A 23,571-nucleotide genomic window follows, 5' to 3' on the forward strand; every position below is an offset into this window, starting at 1 on the left:
CACAAATCCACAATTGTCTAATTTTAAAAAATGGTTTTTCTAGTTTGAAGTTCAAATAAGGCTCATGAATTATGATTGGTTAATACACCTCTTAAGTAACTTTTAATACACTGATGTCTCTCAACTGCATTTTTCGCCCTTTAAATTTTTTGCTGAAGAAACTGGGTTGTTTGTCCTTAAGACTTTCCCACAGTCTGGATTTTGTTGACTACACCCCCTACCTCAATGTTTATTTTCTGTAAATTAGTAATTTAATCTTCTCTAGTTTTCTTACGTAGGGAACAACAACCAGAAAACCTATTTGTTTAATCCACTGTAACAGAATCTTCTGTTAGTTGAAGCTAAAAGCATTTCTACTGATTCACTGACCCCAGCTGACCAAAGCTTTAACCACTACTTTATAAGGACTGTTTACTATTAAACTGATATTCTCTAGTCATTAACCTTCTTTATCCCTATTAAATTAATAGGTGTAGTAATGTGTCTTTTGGTAATACAAAGTTTCTTTAAGAATACAACTGCATACTGAACAGATGATATAGGTCTGTTCGCACTCTTTATCTTTGCATATTTAAGATAATATAGGTAGATATTCATATCTATCTTTTTTGTTAACTCACACTCCCTTCATCCCCGTATATCCCCCTTCCTCTCACTCTTCAGTCATCCTTTTAAGTCTTAGACATCACCTTTCCCTGACAATTCATTTAGCATAGCCTTGTAACTGTAATAGTAAAAATGGGCCTTTATACAAATTGTTGTACACTATCCATTATCCCATGTACTAAACGCCTAAAACCAATGAAAAGCATGTTTGTACATATATAGTAGTATTAACAACCAAATATCGACAGAATTTTTGTTATTAAAAATAAAATAAAAATCTAGAATATCTAAAGTAAAACATAGTGGTCTGACTGAAGAACATTGTGGGTAAAATTTTAAATGTTTGAATCACATTTTAACTTTATTGGTAAGTTTTTCAACTCCATTTTTTCCAACTCTTCCTTTTTCCTTCTCTTTTCTTTCTTTCTTTTTTTTTTTTAAAGACAGTGTCTCACTCTGTTGCCAAGGCTGGAGTGCAGTGGTAAGATAGGGTGTATTAGTTTCCCTGGGTTTCCATAACAAATTGTAACAAATCAATGGCTTAAAACAACAGAAATTTATTTTCTCACGGTTCTGGAGGCTGAAGTCTTAAATTACAGTGTCAGCAGTACCATGCTCCCTTCAAAGGATCACAGAAAGGATTCTTCTTTGCCTCTTCCAGTATCTGGTGGCTCTTGATTTTTTTGGCTTGTGACAGCGTAACTCCTATCTCTGCCACCCATCTTCACATATCTTTCTTCCCTGTATCTGTGTCTTTTCTGTGTCTAGTAAGGTCACTTGTCATTGGATTTACAGGCCACTCTAACCAAAGATGCTCTCGCCTCGAGATCCCTACCTTAATTACATTTACTAACACTTTATTCCAAATAAGGTTACATTCTGAGATGTCACATATCTTGGTAGGGGTGGGGGTGGGGGGAGAGACCATTCGATCTACTGCACAGAGCCAGCCAGGCAAAAAAAAAAAAAAAAAAAAAAAAGCAGTGAATGCTTATGAAAATTAGCTCTAGGTACCGCTATTAAAATGTCAGTGTGGTCAGTCACAGCTTAGTAGGCAGGGCAGAAAATGGTATGTGGTGAAGAGGCAGGCAGTCACCAGATCATGCAGTTTGTGCAATTACATGGAGTCTGAATTATAAATGCAATGGGATCTACTAAGCACAACAAAAAGCTATGATCTGATTAACATTACACACACATATGCACACAATGTGCATTACAGAGAGTGGATTAAAAGAACTAGCAGACCAGTTAGGATTCTGTCACAATAAACTCAGGAAAGAGGTGAGATGAAGGAGACTTGGACTAGAAGAGTGTGGAGATGGACAAGAGTAGACAGTTTTGACACACATTTTGGAGAAATAATTGATGGGATCTGGTGACAGATTGCATGCAGGGAAAAAAGAGGAGGCATCAAGGATGATGACATAGTTTCTGACTTGAATAACAGGGTAGCTGGTGATATCACTTACTTTGATGGGAAGAACTGGCAAAGAAACAGGAAGTACAAAAATGAGACTAGAAAAGTCCAGATTTTATATCTATGTATATCTGAGGTTATGTAATAAATCACTCCAGTGTCTTAAAACAACAGTGGTTCATGATTTCTCATGATTCTGTGGGTCTGCTAGACAGCTTTTCCATTGGTAGCTCCTGGATTCATTCATGTAGTTGTATTAAGCTGATGGATTGGCTAGGGGACTGGGCTTAATTGGAGTGGTGAATGGGAAGGCTGGGGCTAACTGGGATTAGGCTTTCAACCTCAAAGAAGCTAGACGGGCTTTCCTCAAGCACAGTTATCTCTAAGTTTCTATAGGCCTTGCTTAGAAGTTGCAGTATCACTTCCTTAGACTTCTCTGTTGGTCAAAGAAAATCACAAGACCAACCAAGACTCATGAGGTAGAAGAGCCTGCACCTTCTGCTGGAAGGAGCTGTAATTTGTGGCCATATTAAGAAATTTGGACTCTGCTCTAGGACAAATAGAGAAACATAAAAAGGTTTTAAGGTGTGGAACAATAGCAACAAAATTCGATACCCATTCAGGATTAGAAATTCTCAGAAAACTTCAAACAGGAGGAAATTTTCTCAAACTAACACAGGGCATATATAAAATATCCATAGCTGGCGGGGTGCAGTGGCTCATGCCTGTAATCCCAGCACTTTGGGAGGCCAAGGCAAGCAGATCACGAGGTCAGGAGATTGACACCATCCTGGCTAACACAGTGAAACCCCATCTCTACTAAAAATACAAAAAAATTAGCCAGGTGTGGTGGCAGGCGCCTGCAGTCCCAGCTACTCAGGAGGCTGAGACAGGAGAATGGCATGAACCCGGGGGGGCGAAGCGTGCAGTGAGCTGAGATCGTGCCACTGCACTCCAGCCTGGGAGACAGAGTGAGACTCAGTCTCAAAAATAAAATATAAAATAAAATAAAATAAAATATCCATAGCAAAGCATCATGCTTAATGATGATTCCCTCTAATATTGGAACAGAAGGAAGGCTGGGGCAGTGAGTGGTGAGAACAGGAAGGGGAAACAATGGATGCAAAGAAAATATTTGCAAATCATATATAAATCTGATAAAGAACTTAAATACAAAACATACAGAGAACTCTCGAAACTTAACAAGAAAACAAATTTCAAAATGACAAACCTTTCGAACAGACACTTCACCAGAAAACAGTCAAGAAAGCAACAAGCACACAAAAAATGGTAACATCATTAATCATTTTAAAAATGCAAATTAAAACCACAAAGACTTGTGTATTAATTTTTTTTTTTTTGGAGACAGAGTCTCGCCTTGTCTGTCGCCCCGACTAGAGTACAGTGGCAAGATCTTGGCTCACTGCAACCCCTGCCTCCCAAGTTCAAGTGATTCTTGTGCCTCAGCCCCCCAAGTAGCTAAGATTACAGGCATGAGCTACCACGCCTGGCTAATTTTTTGCATTTTTAGTGGATATGGGGTTTTGCCATGTTGGCCAGACTGGTCTCGAACTCCTGGCCTCAAGTGATCTGCCTGCCTCGACCTCCCAAAGTGCTGGGATTACAGGCATGAGCCACCATATCCAGCCACTTCTATATTAATATTTAGCACATCTTTGTAATAGCCAAAAGTTGGAAAACGATTCAATGTTCATCAACAGGTATATGGATAAACAAACTGTGAGATATTCATACAATAGAAATCAAATAGGTAACAAGATCCTGCCATCATTACCTGAATAATGACACTTGCACTTGCCAGTATGTTTGTGAGTACACACAGACGTATGCATGTACATGTTTAAATTTGTATTTGATGAACCCATATAAAGATATGAATGAGCACAAACCTGATTGTTAGCATTGGTTATCAGAGAAGAGGAGATGAGAGGACAAAAAAAGAAAACAATTATTTTGTTAATCCTATTTAAAAAACCAACATGTATGGTATTCCACTTATGTAACATATGTGTCTGTGTGAGTGTATGCATAGAGTTAAGCTGAACTATCTTCAAAATGACAGCAGTGGTGGTGGTGGTGGTGGTGGTGAGGTCAGGATGATGGAATTCAGGTGATTTCTAATTTCTTTTAAAGTTCTTATGCTTTTATCTCCTTTTTGATTCTCACTTTTAGTATTTGTAATTTGTATAAACAAAAACGTTAAAGTCATTTTCACAGTGATACGGGCAATATTTTGAGACCTTAATGAGAAAACATTGCTGTTAATTCTAGATCATCTGTGCTGGTAGAGTAAATGTAGCATGAAGGAAAATCCATAAATGCTTTAAAGATACAACGTCACCCTTCTCTGTCATCAAATATGTGGTTACAATACTGATACTGTCACGGAAAACATGTCTTTCAAGATGACTGGTGAAAACTCTCTAAGGTTGGTTAAAATGTATAGGCAGTTGCAAATGTCTTTTTTTTTTTTTTTTTTTTGAGACGGAGTCTCGCTCTGTCACCCAGGCTGGAGTGCAGTGGCGCGATCTCGGCTCACTGCAAGCTCCGCCTCCCGGGTTCACGCCATTCTCCTGCCTCAGCCTCCCGAGTAGCTGGGACTACAGGCGCCCACAACCGCGCCCGGCTAATTTTTTGTATTTTTAGTAGAGACGGGGTTTCACCGTGGTCTCAATCTCCTGACCTTGTGATCCCCCCGCCTCGGCCTCCCAAAGCGCTGGGATTACAGGCGTGAGCCACCGCGCCCGGCCCTGCAAATGTCTTTTTAATTGACATAAGAAGGGTTAGATCATAACTCTTTTACTGCAATTATAAGCTTCTTCCAAGGTAGTTTAAGTAAATGATATGCCTTATGGAGAAAATACATGTGTTAGATAAACATCATTATGATATAAGTTATAGTATTGTTGGCTGTGAATTCAATGTTAATGAATAAAAAATACCTATATTAAAGTTTCTTTAAACAGAAACATACATAAGACAAGATTATATATTGATTAGCTGATGGAAATATTGTAACTGAAGACTCACAGGAACCTAACCCTGTATTTTCCTAGGAGCAATGGTTCAGTACTTGTTAAATCACTGTTCATGACTACTTTATAGGACATAACTACTGTGAATAACCAGAATCAATTGTATATGAAACCAAAATACTTGCCATAGTTTAAGGGCAGCAAAGTAGCTACTACGTTTATCCTAATCCTTGCAATTACCATATGATTATGGGAAGAATTAAAAACCACATCAACATTCAGTGAAATAAGGTTTCTCCTTATTCAAAACTAAATAAAACTAATTTATATAGCATGATTATCCTCTTAAGTGATTTGAAACAAGCAGGTCACGTAATAGCTTATTATTAGAATACACTAAAATGTAACTTTTTACATCTGCAACATTATATTACAGGTGACAATTATCTTCTTAGCAATACCTGCCTATTATAATAATACTGCTACTTTACATAAAGTATACTAAATTGCAGAAAATGCTCTTGCATACATTCTTATTTTATTCTCATAAATGCAATCTGCATTTTGGGTATTGTCTTTTTCAATTCTATTTTGGTCCTTTTTAATACAGTTTTCGGTTCTTTGCCAAAATTTTCAATATTAATTTTCATCTCCTTTTTTCCTTTCACATAGCAAGGGGACTTATTTTAAGACTTATATCTAAAACTCCTATTATCTGTAAATCCTTCTTTTTGATAGACACCAAATATGAAAAACTAAAAGTAACTAGATGCCTAGGGTATCAGCTTCCTAAAAAAGTATATCTTCTACTGTAGGTCTATTGCTAGGGATACTATCAATTCTTGATTATTTTAATCCAGTTTCAAGTACTGGGATGATACGAAACTGGGCTTCACCCCCTGTGAGGGCCCGACTATTTCTGGTTCACGCTTTCTCTTCAGACATAGCTTCAGGGACTTAACCCAGAGCAAGAGGAGTCTACCACCCTACCACACCCCAAGTTCTAGCTTCTAACCTGTATCTCCCTGGCCCCAAGTGTTTGCCAAAGGTGCTATTTCGACTTCTTAATCTCTTAGAACTTGTTTACGATACTCAGCAGAAAAGTGGCCCCAAGCAGTTCTTTTTGGATTCCCATAGTCTTCTAAATCTTGTCCCCATCACTTTTGAAAAAAAATATTGTGGGCACACGGTAGGTGTACATATTTACGGGGTACATGAGATGTTTTGATATAGGGATGTAATGTGAAATAAGCCATCATGGAGAATGCGGTTACCCCTAACCTCAAACGTTTATCCTTTGAGTTACAAACAATCCAATTACACTCCTTACGTTATTTAAAATATATATAGTTATTATCGACTACAGTCAGCCTGTTGTGCTGTCAAATAGTAGGTCTTATTCATTTCCATCACTCTTTACTACCTTATTTTCAATATACTACCTTCAAAAATATTTTTTAAAATTTCACTTCTATTTCATCTTTTCTATCTGTGCTTAGTGGAAAGTCTTGTCAAAACTGACTTTTTTAAATTATATTTTTCATTTATAGAAGTTTTATTTGGTTCTTTTTCAAATCTGCCACATCACTTTTTAGTGTCCAATTTCTTTTATTTCTTTAAATACAAGTAGTTAACTTAATTCCAGTATCTTTCAGTAGTTTTAATTCTAATATCTAAAATTCTGGAAGGGGGTTCTGCTATTTGTTCTGCTAGTTCTTAAAGTATCTTATTTTCTGCTATACTTAGTTATCTTTGAGTGTGTACTGCTCAATTTCCTTTAATAACGATTTGTGGATAATACCTGAGGCCTAGAAATAAAGGTAACTATTTTCAGAGAAGATCTGCATTTGCTTCTGCTGAGAACCTTAAACGTACCATTCATCCTCAATCGCTTTAAACTCAAATCATACCACAAGGTTTAATGGATAGTCAAGTATTGAGAATCCAACTACCAAATGTGAACAAAAACCAATACACAGCTATAACCTCTCAGAGATGAGTTTTCTTCCTCATTTTCCCTTCCTCTACTGAGTGTCAATGCAATTCTTTCCACAGTCCCCAGAAGGTGGGGATTTATTCTGTTTAATTCTTATCCTGAGAATGAATTGCTTTAAGGTTCCAGCTTCCAAAAAAAAAAAAAAGCCCCAGTTTTCATTTGTGCACGTGTACATATGTGTGTGTATGTGCACGTGCGTGTATTTTTTTTTTTTTTTTTTTTGAGACAGGGTCTCACTCTGTCACCCAGGCTGGAGTGCAGTGGCATGATCTCGACTACCTGCAGCCTTGACCTCCTGGGCTCAAGCAATCCTCCCAACTCAGCCTCCTGAGTATCTGGAACTACAGGCACATGCCACCATGCCTGACTAATTTTTGTATTTTTTGTAGAGACAGGGTTTCACTAGGTTGCCCAGACTGATCTCAAACTCCTGAGCACAAGTGATCCACCCGTCTTGGCCTCCCAAAGTGCTAGGATTATAGGCATGAGCCACCACGTCCAGCCGTGGATATATCTGTTTTTTATTCAGTGCATTTGGGAACCTTCAGATCAAGAGTGGGAAAGAAATATTATAGCTTACAACCACTAGAAATGCAAGACTCTGCTACATATCGATACATGAAAACTATGGTTCACGCTTGTAAGCCCAGCACTTTGGGTAGCCAAGGTGGGCAGATCACCTGAGGTCAGGAATTCGAGGCCAGCCTGGCCAACATGGCGAAACCCAATATCTATTAAAAATACAAAAATTAGCTGGGCGTGGTGGTGCACGCCTATAATCCCAGCCACTCGGGAAGCTGAGGCAGGAGAATCACTTGAGCCTAGGAGGTGGAGGCTGCAGTGAGCCAAGATTATGCCACTGCACTCCAGCCTGGGTGACAAGAGCAAAACTCAATCTCAAAAGTAAAATAAAATAAAACTATACCCATTCCATCCAACATGGCAGTTTCTTATAAGACTAAGTAAACATTGAAATTGCTTTCAATTTTATTTTTTCTTTTCTGGTAAAAATGTTGTCCCTTGAGATTGGCCATGGAAAACCCCAGTTATATTTCAGTAATAACTACAATGAAGAAAACTAGATTGCATGGTATTTATTTTCATGACAAATTAGTCCTCCTTCATTACAAAAACTTCAGATAACTTCTACTATAGGACTTATCACATTGAAATATTTCAGGGTATCTGATGCAATACCCGTGGTTCATCAAGAGGAGACAATATTGAATTCCCTACAGTATTCAAATACCTGAAGTTTGGCACTTCATAGATGCTTACTAAATAATTTTTTAATGAATGAATAAGCAAACAAAAAAGTTAAGAAAAGCATTAAATTCTACTACCTTCAAAATATAGTCCAATAACAAATAAAGACAATTTCATAATAATAAGATTATCATAGTTTCAGTTATGATCACTGCATTTTCTTTTTTGCAGAAAAAAGATCATTAACAAGAAATAAAAATAACTAAATGAAAAACACTAACGTACCACAACTCAAGCACTAAAATTATTAATAAGTAAAATGAAAAAGTGAATCAAGAAAAGCATGATTAAAAACACAGTGTAAGTCCATTAACGTATGCAAAGAGATTTTAATGTAAATAGGAAAAAGCAAATTATAACCACAATGAGTTAAAATGAAAAATCCACCAGACTAGCAAAATATAAAAACCACCCATAGAAGTGATGAGGAGAACGTGATCCAACAGCAACTTCCATACACACCCAGCAAGAGGATAAATTCTACAACTACTTTGTAAAACAGTTTTCTACTACCTGATAAAGTTCAATACACATATACCCACCCTATGACTCAAGAATTCTACTCCAAGGTATATATACCTTAAAGAAACTCTTACACATGTGTACCAGGAGACAACATATAAGAACATTCACAGCAGAACTGTAAAAAGCCTAAATGCTTATCAACAGCAAAATGGATAAATACATTTTGGCATATTTATACACAGGAATACTATATGGTAGTGAAAATGAACAAACTGCAATTATATATAACAATATTAATAAAAATCATGTTAAAAAACAGCAAGTCACAGAAAATTTATAAACGACTAAATTAATTTATATTTTACTTTTACAAAGTCAAAGCCAAAAAAACTAAATCATAAAATATTTATATGCTCTATCTATGGAATATTATTTTAAAATGCTTAATAAAACATCAATTATAGTTACAGGGGAGGGGTTAGAGGAAAGAGATAAGAGGGGGCTCATAGGAGGCTTCAAAAGATAGCAATCACTTTCCATTTCTAAACATGGCTGATGAATAAAGTTATTTGTTTTATTCTTTACATTACATATAAAAATTATAAATATATATATATACACACTTTTTTTTTTTTTTTTTTTTGAGACAGAGTCTCACTCTGTCGCCAGGCTAGAGTGCAGTTGTGCAATTTTGGCTCACTGCAACCTCCGCCTCCTGGGTTCAAACGATTCTGTTGCCTCATCCTCCTGAGTAGCTAGGACTATAGGCATGCACCACCACACCCAGCTAATTTTTGTATTTTTAGTAGAGACAAGGTTTTACCATGTTGGTCAGGATGGTCTCGACTTCTTGACCTTGTGATCTGCCTGCCTCGGCCTCCCAAAGTGCTGGGATTACACGCATAAGCCACCGCGCCTGGCCACTTTTTTTTTTTTAAAGCATAGATCAAAGGTTTCTATGTTGCCCAGGCTGGCCTCGAACGCCTAGAACACCTAGCCTCACCTCCTTATACACCAGGACAACAGGCCTGAGCCACTGTGGCTCCCAAAAATTATAAATAAATATTCTTTAGACATGTATTTTGCAATAAAACATGTAAACACCAGGGGATCCAAATACGTAGGCAAAGAGAAAAAAAAAATACACATATATATATATCTCCATGAATTACACTACAATTAAAAAATAAAGTATTATTTACCCATTTGCTTTACCTAGCAGAGCATTAATTTCTTCAAGGATATGGACATATGTGTGCCTAGTACATTATAAATACTAATGCTGAAAGCATATAACTGAAAGAATGATTTTAAATTCAGTCAACCATAGACACTACTTGCCAGGGAAAAGAAATTTAGCACATGGTCCTGATGTCATTTAAAATATTATTTTAATATGAAATATAATATTTTAATAAAATAACAAACTATTTAAGTTTATTTTCCCCATAAGATAGTCATGAGTCAAAGTTCAATTTACTAACATTTCCTTAAACATTTACACAATAACTTGAGTGTAACTGTTCTGGTAGACAGAAGTAAAAGTTCATGTTTCATCAAATCTCACACTGCATTTGCCTATGAGATAAAAATTCTTCCAAAATTTAATAAGCAAGCAAAAATAGAGAAAATAAAAATTTACCTCACAATCTCAAAAAGAGAATAAACTATTAGGAGATTCCAGATAACTAGTATCAATTGAGTGTTTATTTAAATGTTCACTTCTAAACAGCATTAAGGGATACATGTAATCTTACCTGGGGAGGATAATTGCTCTCTGAAGACCATCTTGAAGATTGGTCATTTGGTTTGTCCACTAAAATGTTCCTGGAATAAAGAAAAGTATTAACAAATTAAAAGAACATGAATAGGCAAAAACAGGAATAATCTACCAGATGCTGAAATTATCACAAAGTTATGTAATGTTTGGAACTTGAATAAGAATAGAAAACAAAACAGAGTAAGAAAAGCACAGAAAACTTCTAGTAGATATAAGATTTTAAAATATAACAAAGGTGGTATGTTCAACAACAGAGAAAAATCAAGACTTTTCATAAGCCACTTTTGTTTAAAATAAAAAGTTCTATTAACACTTTACACTAAGTGTCAAAATGAACCTTAGATATACATATTTAAGAATTTAAGGAAAAAATAGCTGGGTGCAGTGGCACACGTCTGTAACCTCAGCTACTTGGAGGAAGACTTGAGGCCTGGAGTTCAAGGCCACAGTGTGCTATGATGGATCATGTCTGTGAATAGCAATTCCAGCCTGGGCAACATAGCAAGACTCTGTCTTTAAAACAAAAAAAGACTTCAAGGTAAAAATAAAGCAACAAAATACCTAAAAATAAATAAAATACCATATACACATATTATATGTAGCATGCATTATATAATATTGCATGTAATCATATTATTACATTATATATTCATTACATATATCATACATGCATCTTTTTTTAATACATATATAAAGTACATCTTTGGAATAAGACACACTTTTAAGCATACCATCAAAAGCAGAGCTGTGAGTGGAAAAGGAACTGATATAAGTAACTTTAGAAGATGGTGATTGCACTGGAAACTGTAAGGCTAAAGGCAAGCAGAGCTATACATAAACACTGCTTGATTTGGTAAAGTTGTTTTTCACAAGGAATATGGGTTAATTCCTATGTTACATACATACTGGGGTTGAACAAATAAGTAAATGGCTGGTAGATGTGGGAACCAGGTTTCTCACTTTTGGAGGGGGACGTTACAGTTAAGCAAGGGGAGGGAGAGCAGAAGGAACCCTGTGGTACTGGATTAGAATCAGAGACATCAGTGCAAACTTGTGTTTACCGTAATATAATATAAATAAATAATTATGCGGTGTGTGTGCACAAACAGTATTTTCTAACTGTCCACTGAGGGGGACTAGAAGCAGTGACACACCAGTACCTGAAAGCACACCCAGCACCCTGATATTTGTTTCTACATACCATCCTCCAATAAAAGAAAACAAGAGTAGCTGGAGAAATGGCTGATTCTAGAGCTGGGTAAGAGAATACAGAAGACAAACCTGGAGTATCTTATACAAGAAAAAAAGAAGTTTTTTTTTTTTTTTTTTTTTAGAGGCAGAGGAAGGGGGCGGTATGGATCATGTCAAAGGGTCACAGAGAATGACAGGCCAATGTTAAAAAAAATTAAGTGGTAAAATATACACGAGTCCATATTGATATAACCCCAGTCTAACCAGCAGGAAAACATCAGAGGAAGGTTCAATGAAACAAATGAATATTCCTCCAAACTCAATATAATAAAAAACAAGGCAAGACTGAGAAACTCACAGACTAGAGGACAATAATGAACATGACAACTAAATGTAATGCGGGATCTTGGATCAGAGAAAGAATAATTTGTGGGAAAACTAATGAAATCCAAATAAAATGTGGCATTTAGTTAATAGTAGTGTACCCTTGACATCTTAGTTGTGACAAATGTATCATGGTAATGCAGGACATCAGCAACAAGGGAAACTAAGTAAAGAACATATATAGTAACTCTGTGCCATCTTTGCAACTTTTCCATAAATCTAAAATTATTCTCCAATAAAAATTCTATTTTTTAAAAGTTAGATCTATACTGGCAAAGAGAAGGTGCTTAATAATTACAGATTTATTTATACCATCACAAATAAGAGACTTATTATCAAAAATAGATGAATGAATTTTTTTAAAAAGCACAGTGTTTGGAAAACAACTGCCTTTAACACATGTTCCACAAAGGCAAAACACAAATACATAAAACAACTAAAAATCAAATTAACAGGCAAACAGCCAACTAGAAAAAATAAAGGCAACATAAAATACATTGCGCTAACTAAAATTTGAATATTTAAAGAGCACTTAAATATAAATACCCCCATATGAAAATGGTCAAAAAAAATCCAAAATCAATAATCAAAAATTGGAGATTAAGACAAACATATATATTGCCCCTATAAAATTAGTCCCACACCCTCAAAAATAACTACATTTTACAATTATAACAGCAGTTGTTGGCCAGAGCTGGTAAAATGTTACTCTTATATTTTGCTGATAGGAATGCAAATTAATGTAACTTTTCAGGAGAAAAATCTAATCGATAGCAAAAACATTTCAAATATGTACATCCTCTAAATAAAAATGATGACAACCATGACAATGACTGTGTTTGAGTCCCAGACAATGTTTTCTATGTATAAACCATTATCTTTGAAGTATACAAATTAAGAAATTGAAACACAGTACAGGAAAAAGGTAAGAGAAAGAAAAGAAAAAAGAAAACAAAAGAAAAGAAAGGAGGGAGGGAAGGCAGGAAAGAAAGAAAAAGAAAAAGATAAATTGCCTAAATGTATGCACCTAAGTAGGGATTTGAACCCAAGGCACTCAGACTACAAAGTCCATGCTCTTAATCACCCTATTAAGCCTCAGAATTCTTCCACTTCTTAGAACTTTATCCAAAGGAAAAAAAAAAAAAAAAACCGAGGGGATATAACTCATCCACATTCATCAAAGCACACTTTAGGAGAGCAAGCTGTAAATAAACTAACAATGTAGGATTAATTAAATTATAACATGTCTATACAGAATACCATGTAAATTATTATGTATTCTACAGCTTGACTTTAATGTCATAGGAAAATGTTCAATACATAGTAAGTGAAGGGGAAAAGTAGTTAACTGTGTATGTAAAGAATCAAGTGTTGCAAAGTGATAACATTCATACACAGGGAGAAAAGGCAAAGAACATATACTAAGTTACTAATATAATTCTCAAAGGGAGATTACAAGTGATTTTTTTTCTTTGTGCTTGTGTTTTTTTTCAAATTTTCTAAAATTAACACGAATTCCTTTCCTATCAGAAAAAAAGCTTTTTCTCAAAAACAAATTAGGAACACAGAAGACTGAAGATATGAACTGAGTCTGAAAAGACTACAGTACAATTAAAAGCTAAAGAACGAGAATGATTTTTAAAAATCACATGGATATACATGTTATAAAGCATGAAGGAAAATCTAATACATTATAACTATGATAAATTGGAACCACAGAAATCATGAAGTATAATAAATTTGGGGAGGGGAATGTTAGATGTCACTGAAGTGAGGTAGTTCCTTCATCTTTCACAGTTCCTAGGAAAGAATGTTTCTGAAGTTGATAAAAAGAAAAAAAAGTAATACTATTTAAAGTTTAAAATTAAACAAAGATAGAAATAAAAGCATACCACACACCTTCTAAATTATTTGAGACAGAAAATCGAGAAGGCATCAGGGAGAGACCCTGTCTCTAAAAAAGAAATTCAATGATGACATAATTTGTCAGTTGTAATGAATCAAATAAAGCAAAAACCACAGTAAATATGAGAAGAAATTGATTCTAAAAATAGGAGATTAACAGCTCTCAGCATCTGGAAAATTAACTATATATATATGTTATATATGTCAAGTATAATGTAAAGTATTGGTAAGATAGTGGTAAAGAATAATGTTACTATGAGGAAAAGTAAAGGAGAAACAGGCCTCAATAACATAAGGAAGCTAGCCATGTCATAATCTGAAAAATGAGCAGATGGACCACTAAATGCAAAATCAAGGGGGCCAAACAGTTACAATATGTTTTGGTCTTGTGAATTTTGACATGCCTATTAGATAGCCCACTGGAGATATGGCAGTTGGCTATCTGGGGCTGAAATTCAAGGAAAATACCAGTGCTGAATAAAATATACTCTTCAGAGATGTCAATGTATCAATGCTATTTAAAGCCACAACATTCAGTGAGATGACTTAGGGAATGAAATAGAGCTCAGAAGAAAAGCTTAAGGATTGATTATGCTCCGGGGGTCCATCATTTAGGAGGTCCAGAAGAAAAGAATCAAGCATAAGAAACTGAAGAAAGCCAAAGATGAAGAAAATGAAAACCTAGAAAATGTGAATACTAAGTGAAGAAAGTATTTTAAGTAGAAAGAAAAGAAATTTTTTGCAAAATGCTGCTGAGAAGACAAGGACTGGGTGACACATCTTCACAGGCCTAAATGTTGCCATACACACGGTACTTAATAAATATCTGATAATGAAATGAACAAATAACACAAAAAAGAAAAAAAATTAAAGGATACAGTACATTAATCCCACTGATTACCTGTAACTTAAAGCTCATACTAAATTGAAATGAAAATTAAAAAGAAATAAAATACAGACCAGAAATGGAGTGAGGTTAGCCTAGAGGGTTTGGAAGGACAGAAGCTGGAAGATACTCCTGCTGATCTCCAGTCCCAGCACTAAGCCAACTAAGTATCTCTCCTGAGCCCAACAGGTTACAGAGGACAGGCTCAGATCTTTAAGAATCTTGACAAAAGCTTGGCCCTAGGAGAAGAACCATGAATTCCTTGAATACTTCTCTCCCTAAGAGTCAGGCATCAACTGCATAAGTATTGCTGTGACAATCTGCTATCTCTACCCCACTAAGAGCTTCAAGAGAAGTAATCTGCCCTAAAGGTGAGAAGAACTTGCCGTGTCAGTTGAAGCCATCTAACTGCCGAGGGGTGTCTCCTGGTGACCCACAGAAATCTAACACAGGAAGTGGTATACCAAAAGCCACAAGACAAGCATTGCTGGACTGCCAACTATTTGAGGTATGCGAAATTTTACCCAAGGAGTACACAATGCAAAAAGTTTGTAGGGAAAAATAAATATACAAAAAGGGCTAAGAAAACTTATTTAAAAAAAAAGAATAGTGACAGGAAATCATCTTGTCACTTTTAAAACACTTTTTAAAAGTAAGAATTAAAGATTTTAATTTAAAAAAGATTCCTTTAAAAAACCATTTTAAATCCTCTATAATTAAAAACAGAAAGGACTGGAATAGGAAAAAAAATAACAGCTCAGAGAAACACAAACCCAGATACGAAGCCCAGTGTAGATGGAAACTTAATATCAGATTAAGGTGATATTTTAATTCAGCAGGAATTGATAATTCATTTATTAAATGATGCACAACTGAATGTCCATCAGAAGAAAGTTAACTCCTGTCTAATATCATATAAAAGTAATCTCATGGCTGGGCGCCGTGGCTCACGCCTGTAATCCCAACACTTTGGGACGCCGAGGCAGGCAGATCACCTGAGGTCAGGAGTTTGAGACCAGCCTGGCTAACATGGTGAAACCCCATTTCTACTAAAAATACAAAAAATTAGCCAGGCATCGTGGCACGCGCCTGTAATCCCAGCTACTCAGGAGACTGAGGCAGGAGAATCGCTTGAACCCGGGAGACAGAGGTTGCAGTGAGCCGAGATCGCACCATTGCACTCTAGTTTGGGCAATAAGAGCGACCCTCTGTCTCAACAACAACAAAAAGTAATCTCAAAGATTTAAACATACACATATACATACAAACCCTAGGGGAAAAATGTAGGGGCCAATACGTACAACCTAACATGTTAGAGAGATCTTTTTGCCAAGAAACACATAATCTATAAAACAAAAAGTAACCATTTGATTATATTAAAACTTTCAAATTTTGCGTTACGAAAAGTGCCATGAAGAAAAACAGGAGACAAGCAATAGTTTGGACAAAAATCTCTGCAACTCATATGACTGACAAAGATTCCATATCTAGAGTATGCAAAATGTTGTTACACTTCATAAGATGAACAACAGAATTGAAAATGAGCAGAATGCAAGTCACTGAAGAGTCATTCAAACAGCCAATAAACTACGACCAAAAATATTTCTCAAAATCCCTGTATATTGTCTGTGTCATGGAAAAAGAAATTAAAATAGTAAGATATCCCTTTTTACCCATCAAATTGATGAAATTAATCCCTAATTATCAGAAAATTGGGGAGAAAAGATGAACATGTACATTATCCTAGCCTTTATGGAAAGTTTAAATACTAAAATTTATTAAAATCTAAAATGTACATATTCTTTCAACTAGAACTCTCATTTCAAAATCTATCCCACAGAAGTAAAATCACCAGTACGTAAAGACATATGATAGAAATGTTTGACGCCACATTTTCTGAGGTAGCAGGGAAATTATCAAACAAATTATAGAACATACATCATGGAACTTTATACTACCATTATAAAAAACTTGAAGGGATTTCTACTATGCAGGACACAAAGAAGCATGTAAGATTCTATTCTTGTTTTAAAAACCTGTTATATACAGGGGTGTGTGTGTGCGCGCGCGTGTGTGTGCATGTGTGTGTGATTATACAAACAAGCAGGTATATGATCCAATGTACGTCAAATTATATAAAGTACAAATAGTAGCCCAAAATGAGGCATAAATACCATTAAGAGATCTTACTTATTTTCTTATATTTGTCATATTATTCATATATAATATAATAGCATATATTATTTATAAAAACAGTAAAAATAGTTATTGTTGAAAATAATAGTTGACATGACAGCAAACTTCCTGCATTTATAGCAAACTGACTTGCAAACTGATATGGTTTGGCTCTGTGTCCCCACCCAAATCTCATGTTAAATTTTAATTCCAAATGTTGGGGGAGGTACCTGGTAAGAGGTGATTGGATCATGGGGGTTGAATTTCCTCCATGTTGTTCTTGTCAAAGTGAGTGACTTCTCACAAGATCTGATGGTTTAAAGGTGTGTGGCACGTCCCCCCTCACTCTCTCTCTCCTGCTGCCATGAGAAGAAGGTGTTTGCTTCCCCTTTGCCTTCTGCCATGATTGTTTCCTAAGGCCTCCCAGTCATGCTTCCTATCAAGCCTACAGAACTGTGAGTCAAGTAAACCTCTTTTCTTCACAAATCACCCAGCCTCATGTAGTTCTTTATAACAGCATGAGAACGTACTAACACACCATCAGAAAATCAAATCAGGCTCTACTTTTCCATCATTTTAAAGACATAGAAAAAGACAGCAAAGAAACTAATAAAAGCTCATTGTCTCTTAAAATTTTTAAATAATGGATCTTATTTCAAAACATAAAGTAAGATCTAGACTGTTTTTAATTCTTCCTCCTACGATGTTGCTCCCCTCAACCCATTTCCACTCTCCTGCAAGGCAAATGAGAAACCAGTTTAGGGTAATGACTATTAACATCAGTCCCTCAGCAGTGGTAATAGAGCCTATTGCCATAGTAGTATTCTATAAAACATGTTCATTATTATCCTCCCTTGAATTACTTTCCAAAGACTTATACAATCTACCATCACTAATGATATATATAGCCTTTCCTCCTTCTAATTTTCAGGACTAAGTGAGAGGCGTTAACCTCTTATACTACATATGTCAATCATGGTATCAATTCAACATCCCTTGTTTTTAAAAACGGAATACCCCATCCACAGCCTCTACTGAAGGAGCAATCATAGGCAATATGCTTTGTACATTTGATTTTTACTTATGACTATTTTAATGACTGATAATCTTGGCTATCTCCTATGACAGGAGATGGGATGGGCCAGTATGGAAATAAAATTCTAAGACAAAAAATATATAAGTAAACAGAACGAATGAAACAGAGAACAGAGATACCAAATAAAAGAGAAATAAGGCAGTCAGTAGCATAATAAAAATGAAGCAGATGTAGAACAGAAGGAGGGGTATGTTGAGAGACCATGCACTAGAGGGAATAATAAAGAATAGAAACTGATAGCTTTTTAGTTCCACTTGCCAGGAGTCACTGCTCTGGCAACCAAAGCGATTGTGACCACAACACTCTTCTAGATACCCATGACTTTCATTTATACTAACATCTAGAAAAATAGAAAATAAGTTTTATAAGACACAATTCGGTATCAACTATATGAGTCAAATAATAAAGATTTGCCAACTAGAGTTAAATTAAGTATCTGTCATTTAAAAACATTTAAAATGCAAATAATAAGTGAGAACTGGTCAAGAAGAATTGAAAAAAAGAGTTGGGTTGAAGACTAAAATGGCTACCTATTTCCATCAGGTTAGTTTAACATTAAAATGTACATTTTCATTCCTACCAATGCTGGATGAAAACTGAAAGCAATAAAAATGAATAACATTTTAAGTTTCTCATACACAAAGACTACAAAAGCAAGACTATGAGTAATTAAATTCTTCTATTAGAACTTTAAAAATTTATAATGAAACACAAATGGGTAATTGAAAAATGGGATACAGTTTTAATTTTTCCCAAGTTATATGTCTCTATTTTTGCATATTTTAAAATCTACTATATCTGTATATACTACCAATTAAATGTCAGGAACAAACGATTACAATTCATCATGAGAAGATAATTTATTCGGCATTTTAGGTTTCAATTCAAGTCAGTAAATTAAAAACCTTTCCTGATTACATATGCTTAAACCATAAGCTTGCTTAGCAATACCTTTCAAATTAATACTCTTGTTTTGTTTTGAGACGGAGTTTCACTCTGTCACCCAGGCTGGACAGTGGTGCGATCTTGGCTCACTGCAACATCCACCTCCCAGATTCAAGCAATTCTCCTGCCTCAGCCTCCAGAGTAGCTGGGATTACAGGCGCCTGCCACCATGCCTGGCTAATTTTTGTATTTTTAGTAGAGACGGGGGTTTCACCATGTTGGCCAGGCTGGTCTCGAACTCCTGACCTCAAGTGATCCTGCCGCCTCGGCCTCCCAAAGTGCTGGGATTATAGGCATGAGCCACTACACCCAGCCCCAAATTACTACTCTTAAGAATACTTAAATATAACAGCAGAAATTGGGCAAAAAATTGAGAATTTAACATTTTTTCTGATAATGGCTGCTCAGGATGCTTATCAATAAGACCAGCCAACTTTAAATGGGAAGTTTTAGATACTTTAAAGCCACCCCTAATTTTTATATGAAGAAAAGTTAGTCAAGCAGCATTTTAGGAAGTATAAAAGGATGTTTTTCCTTTGGTAGTTTAAAAGCATCCTTTTAACGCCTGTGCCTTTTTGTTGAATTATATGATAAAATGGATCTGAAAAAAAATCAACTTCAACTAGAAATCTTAAGATTTTGGATCCTGGTCACTAATTGGTTAGATAATCCATTACATAATCTCTCAGGACTTGAATTATTTTATCTGCAGTATAAAGGGAAAGGTTTAATTCTTTAGTCTCAAATTTCTTTCAGCTGTCATCAGGGCAATTGAATTGCACAACTCTAGGAAATACTACTCATGAAGGCCAAGTTAACATTCTACATTTCTATGAAAAGCTTTCACATCCTTCATTCAAGGTATCATGTATACTCTTGCTCCTACACGAAAGTCAGTAATAACAATCAATCAATCAACTATAATAGAGCTTCCATTACATGTGAACACTCTGCTGGGGTAATACCATATCAGAACAAGAATGGTTATTTGTGGCCAAGGGGATCACAAGGTATTTTTTAAACATAAAAAAAAAAAACAAAACCCACATAAAATTCAAGAGACAGACAAAAAAAGTATACAATAAAGGCCACACACCTATGATCATCTGATCTTTGACAAAGCTGATGAAAACAAGCAATGGGGAAAAGACTTCTCTTCCAATAAATAAGATGTTGGGGTAACTGGCTAGCCATATGCAGAAGATTGAGGCTGGACCCCCTTCCTCACACCATATACAAAAATCAACTCAAGATGAATTAAAGATTTAAATGTAAAACCCAAAACTATAAAAACCCTGGAAGATAACCTAGGCAATACCATCCTGGACATAGGAACAGGCAAAGATTTCAAGACAAATCAAAAACAATTGCAACAAAAACAAAAATTGACAAGTGGGATCTAATTAAACTTAAGAGCTTCTGCACAGCAAAAGAAACTATCAACAGAGTAAACAGACAACCTACAGAATGGGAGAAAATATTTGCAAACTATGTATCTGACAAAGGTCTAATATACAGCATCTATAAGGAACTTAAATTTACAAGAGAAAACCCAAGTAAAAAGTGGGCAAAGGATATGAACAGACACTTTCGAAAGAAAACAAACATGACAACCAACAGGTATATGAGAAAAATCTCAGTATCACTGATCATAGAAATGATCATCAGAGAAATGCAAATCAAAGCCACAATGAGGTACCATCTCACACCAGTCAGAATGGCTATTATTAAAGTCAAAAATGACAGATGGGGTAAGGTTACAAAGAAAAGGGAACACACTGTTAGTGGGAGTGTAAATTAGTTCAACCATTGTGGAAAGCAGTATGGCAATTCCTGAAATAGCTAACTGCCACTGAACCCAGCAATCCCATTACTGGGGAGATACCCAGAGGAATAGAAATCATTATACCGTAAAGACACATGCACACGAATGTTCACTGCAGCACTACGAACAACAGTAAAGACATGGTGTCAACCTAAATGTCCACCAATGACAGACTGGATAAAGGAAATGTGGTATATATGCACCATGGAACACTATGCAATCATAAGAAAGAATGAGATCATTTCTTTTGTGGGAACATGGATGCACCTGGAGACTATTATCCTCAGCACAACTACTGCATGTTCTCACTTATAAGTGGGAGCTAAATCATGAACACAAAGAAGCAAACAACAGACACTTGGGACTCTTGAGGGTGGAGGGTGGGAGGAGGGAGAAGAGCACAAAAGAGAAAAGATCACTACTGGGTACTAGGCTTACCTAGTACCTGGGTGATGAAATAATCAGTACAACAAACCCCTGTAACACAACCATGTAACAAACCTACATGTGTGCCCCGAACCTAAAATAAATGTAAAAAAAAAATAACCGAAGTCCTTATACATCAGGAAATACTGATAAAGAACACACTTAAATACCCAAGAATAATCAGTTTGGTAAAAACTGGGGGCATTCTCTCCCAATATTCAAGAAATATCTTTACCTGCACACACGGGAAGTCTAGAGAGTTTTTGATTATAGCTACAAATGTGTGGGAAGGGGGAATTCTGATAACTTTTCGAGGCTTTCTGATTTAAAATCTAAGAACACTGTATTTTGAAAGGATAAGTACATATAAATAAATAAACAAGCATGTTTTTTCTAAAAAAAAAAAACTGATTCAAAATGCAGTAAGGATCAACTCTTAAGTCAATTTTTAATATCTCCAGCTATAAAGAATATACTGTAAATATGATAGCTCTCTCCCAAATCACTTATACTTACATATAGTGCAAAGGTTTAGACTCACAAGTATTTCCCAATTTTAAGAGCATAGTAGGAAGGGGATCTTACTATTTGTTGGAGTTACTTACCAAACAAATATTTACTGAGTCCTACCCTTATGCTAGACAGTGTTATAGGCCCTGGGAATACCGTGGTATACGCGATAGGTATACCTCCCCAGTTGTGAGGCTAACATTTAAATGACAAGCAGCAGAAAATAAACAAGTAGAATTGTAAACAAGATAATTATGGACTGTGATAAGTGCTATAAAAGAAATAAATAGGGTGTTGACACAGGGCAGGACAGTTTTTTTTACCAGGGATGGTACAAAAAAAGAAAAAAATCACCGCTCTGAAAATATTTTAATTATGCTAATTAGAAGGAACTACTCATGTAAAAATAAAGAAAAAACCTATTCTTCACAAAGGAACCAACAAGTTCAAATTCTGGTCATAGGAAATAATCTGACCAAGAAAATCTGATAACTAAGTAAAGTTAGATAACACATTCTTCTCAGGCTCCAAGACTTGCAGGTAAATGCAGAGAAGGCTGGAAAACTGAGAGAGGCAGATTCTACACTCTAAGAGGACTGCAGAAGTATCCTACCAACGAATACTCCTACTTTCACGAAAACAGAGACCCATTCTGAAAAGAAACTGCAAGAAACAGAAATAGACCTAAGCAAAGCAAAAAGAATGAGAACTCTCCCAAATACAATAAACAGGTATATACAATAAACAGGTATATTATACTCAAATAAAATAAAAGAAAAAATTTCAAGAAAATCAAGTACAAAAAACGTGAGCCTAGGACTGTATATATAATCAAACTATCTTTCAAGTTTAAAGGCATAGTTAACAAAGCATTCCTTGAGCCACTCTTTCTGAGAAACCTTCTGACGAATAAACTATACATACCGAAGAAATGATTTCAAAAGCTTCAGCATAAAATCTGGTTACACGAAATAAAAATATTTAACCACCGAACTAAAACTAACCATGAAGATAAGAATGACATACATAACAGAAAATAAATGTGTGATGCAACAATGTAGAAAAGATAGAGCTAACAAAAAAAAAAAAAAAAAAAAAAGAGAAGAATGGAGAGAATAAGTAGAATTTGGAATACACTTACTGACTGCCTCACCAGTACAAAATGAAAGGAAAAGATCATCACTTAAGATCAGATGTTGGGAGAGTGAGGAAAGAAAGTTAGAAAAAGTTCCCAGTTAACTTCCTCAGAGAGATTTAAGTGTTAAAGGAACAGGATTGAAGGGAACCAAAAAAACAAAAACAAAAACAAAACAAAAAAAAACCCAGAAAAGGTAGACAACATGCAAGACAGATGGGTAATGTACCATGGAAAGAATCAGTGAGCTTAAAGATACGATAACAGAAAGTTCCCAAACTGAAAAAAAGAAAATAAAGAAAAAAAAGAAACAGAATATCCCAAAACTATTTTCTAAAAATAAAAAAGCTATAACAGGTGCATAACTGCAGTATGAGAAGGGAAAGAAAGGAGCAGAAGAAATATTTGAAGTAATAATGACTGGAATTTTCCAAAATTAATGACAGGCACCAAACCACTGACCAGAGTAAACCAAGCAGGAAGCTCAGAGAAAACCAAGCAGGAAATAGCAAAAAAATTTACAAGTTGGAGTATCATATTCAAACTGCAAAAACCAAAGACAAG

At 35.4% G+C, this 23,571-nt stretch overlaps 1 protein-coding gene across 4 annotated transcripts in view; it reads right to left on the reverse strand.

Annotated features, from left to right (window-relative positions):
• The window catches only part of LOC105471375 (muskelin 1), a 380,915-nt gene that overhangs the window by 110,252 nt on the left and 247,092 nt on the right, over window positions 1-23,571 (reverse strand). For all 4 annotated transcript variants that reach the window (XR_981107.3, XM_011723823.2, XM_071093953.1 and 1 more), the window contains one exon: window positions 10,507-10,576. Coding sequence is in view for 3 of the 4 variants with exons in the window: in XM_011723823.2 (XP_011722125.1) it covers window positions 10,507-10,576 (70 nt within the window). In the remaining variant the exon portion in view is untranslated. The remainder of the gene's footprint in view (window positions 1-10,506; window positions 10,577-23,571) is intronic.

This window comes from Macaca nemestrina, chromosome 4, assembly GCF_043159975.1.
Source record: "Macaca nemestrina isolate mMacNem1 chromosome 4, mMacNem.hap1, whole genome shotgun sequence".
In the NCBI taxonomy this organism is placed as follows: Eukaryota; Metazoa; Chordata; class Mammalia; order Primates; family Cercopithecidae; genus Macaca; species Macaca nemestrina.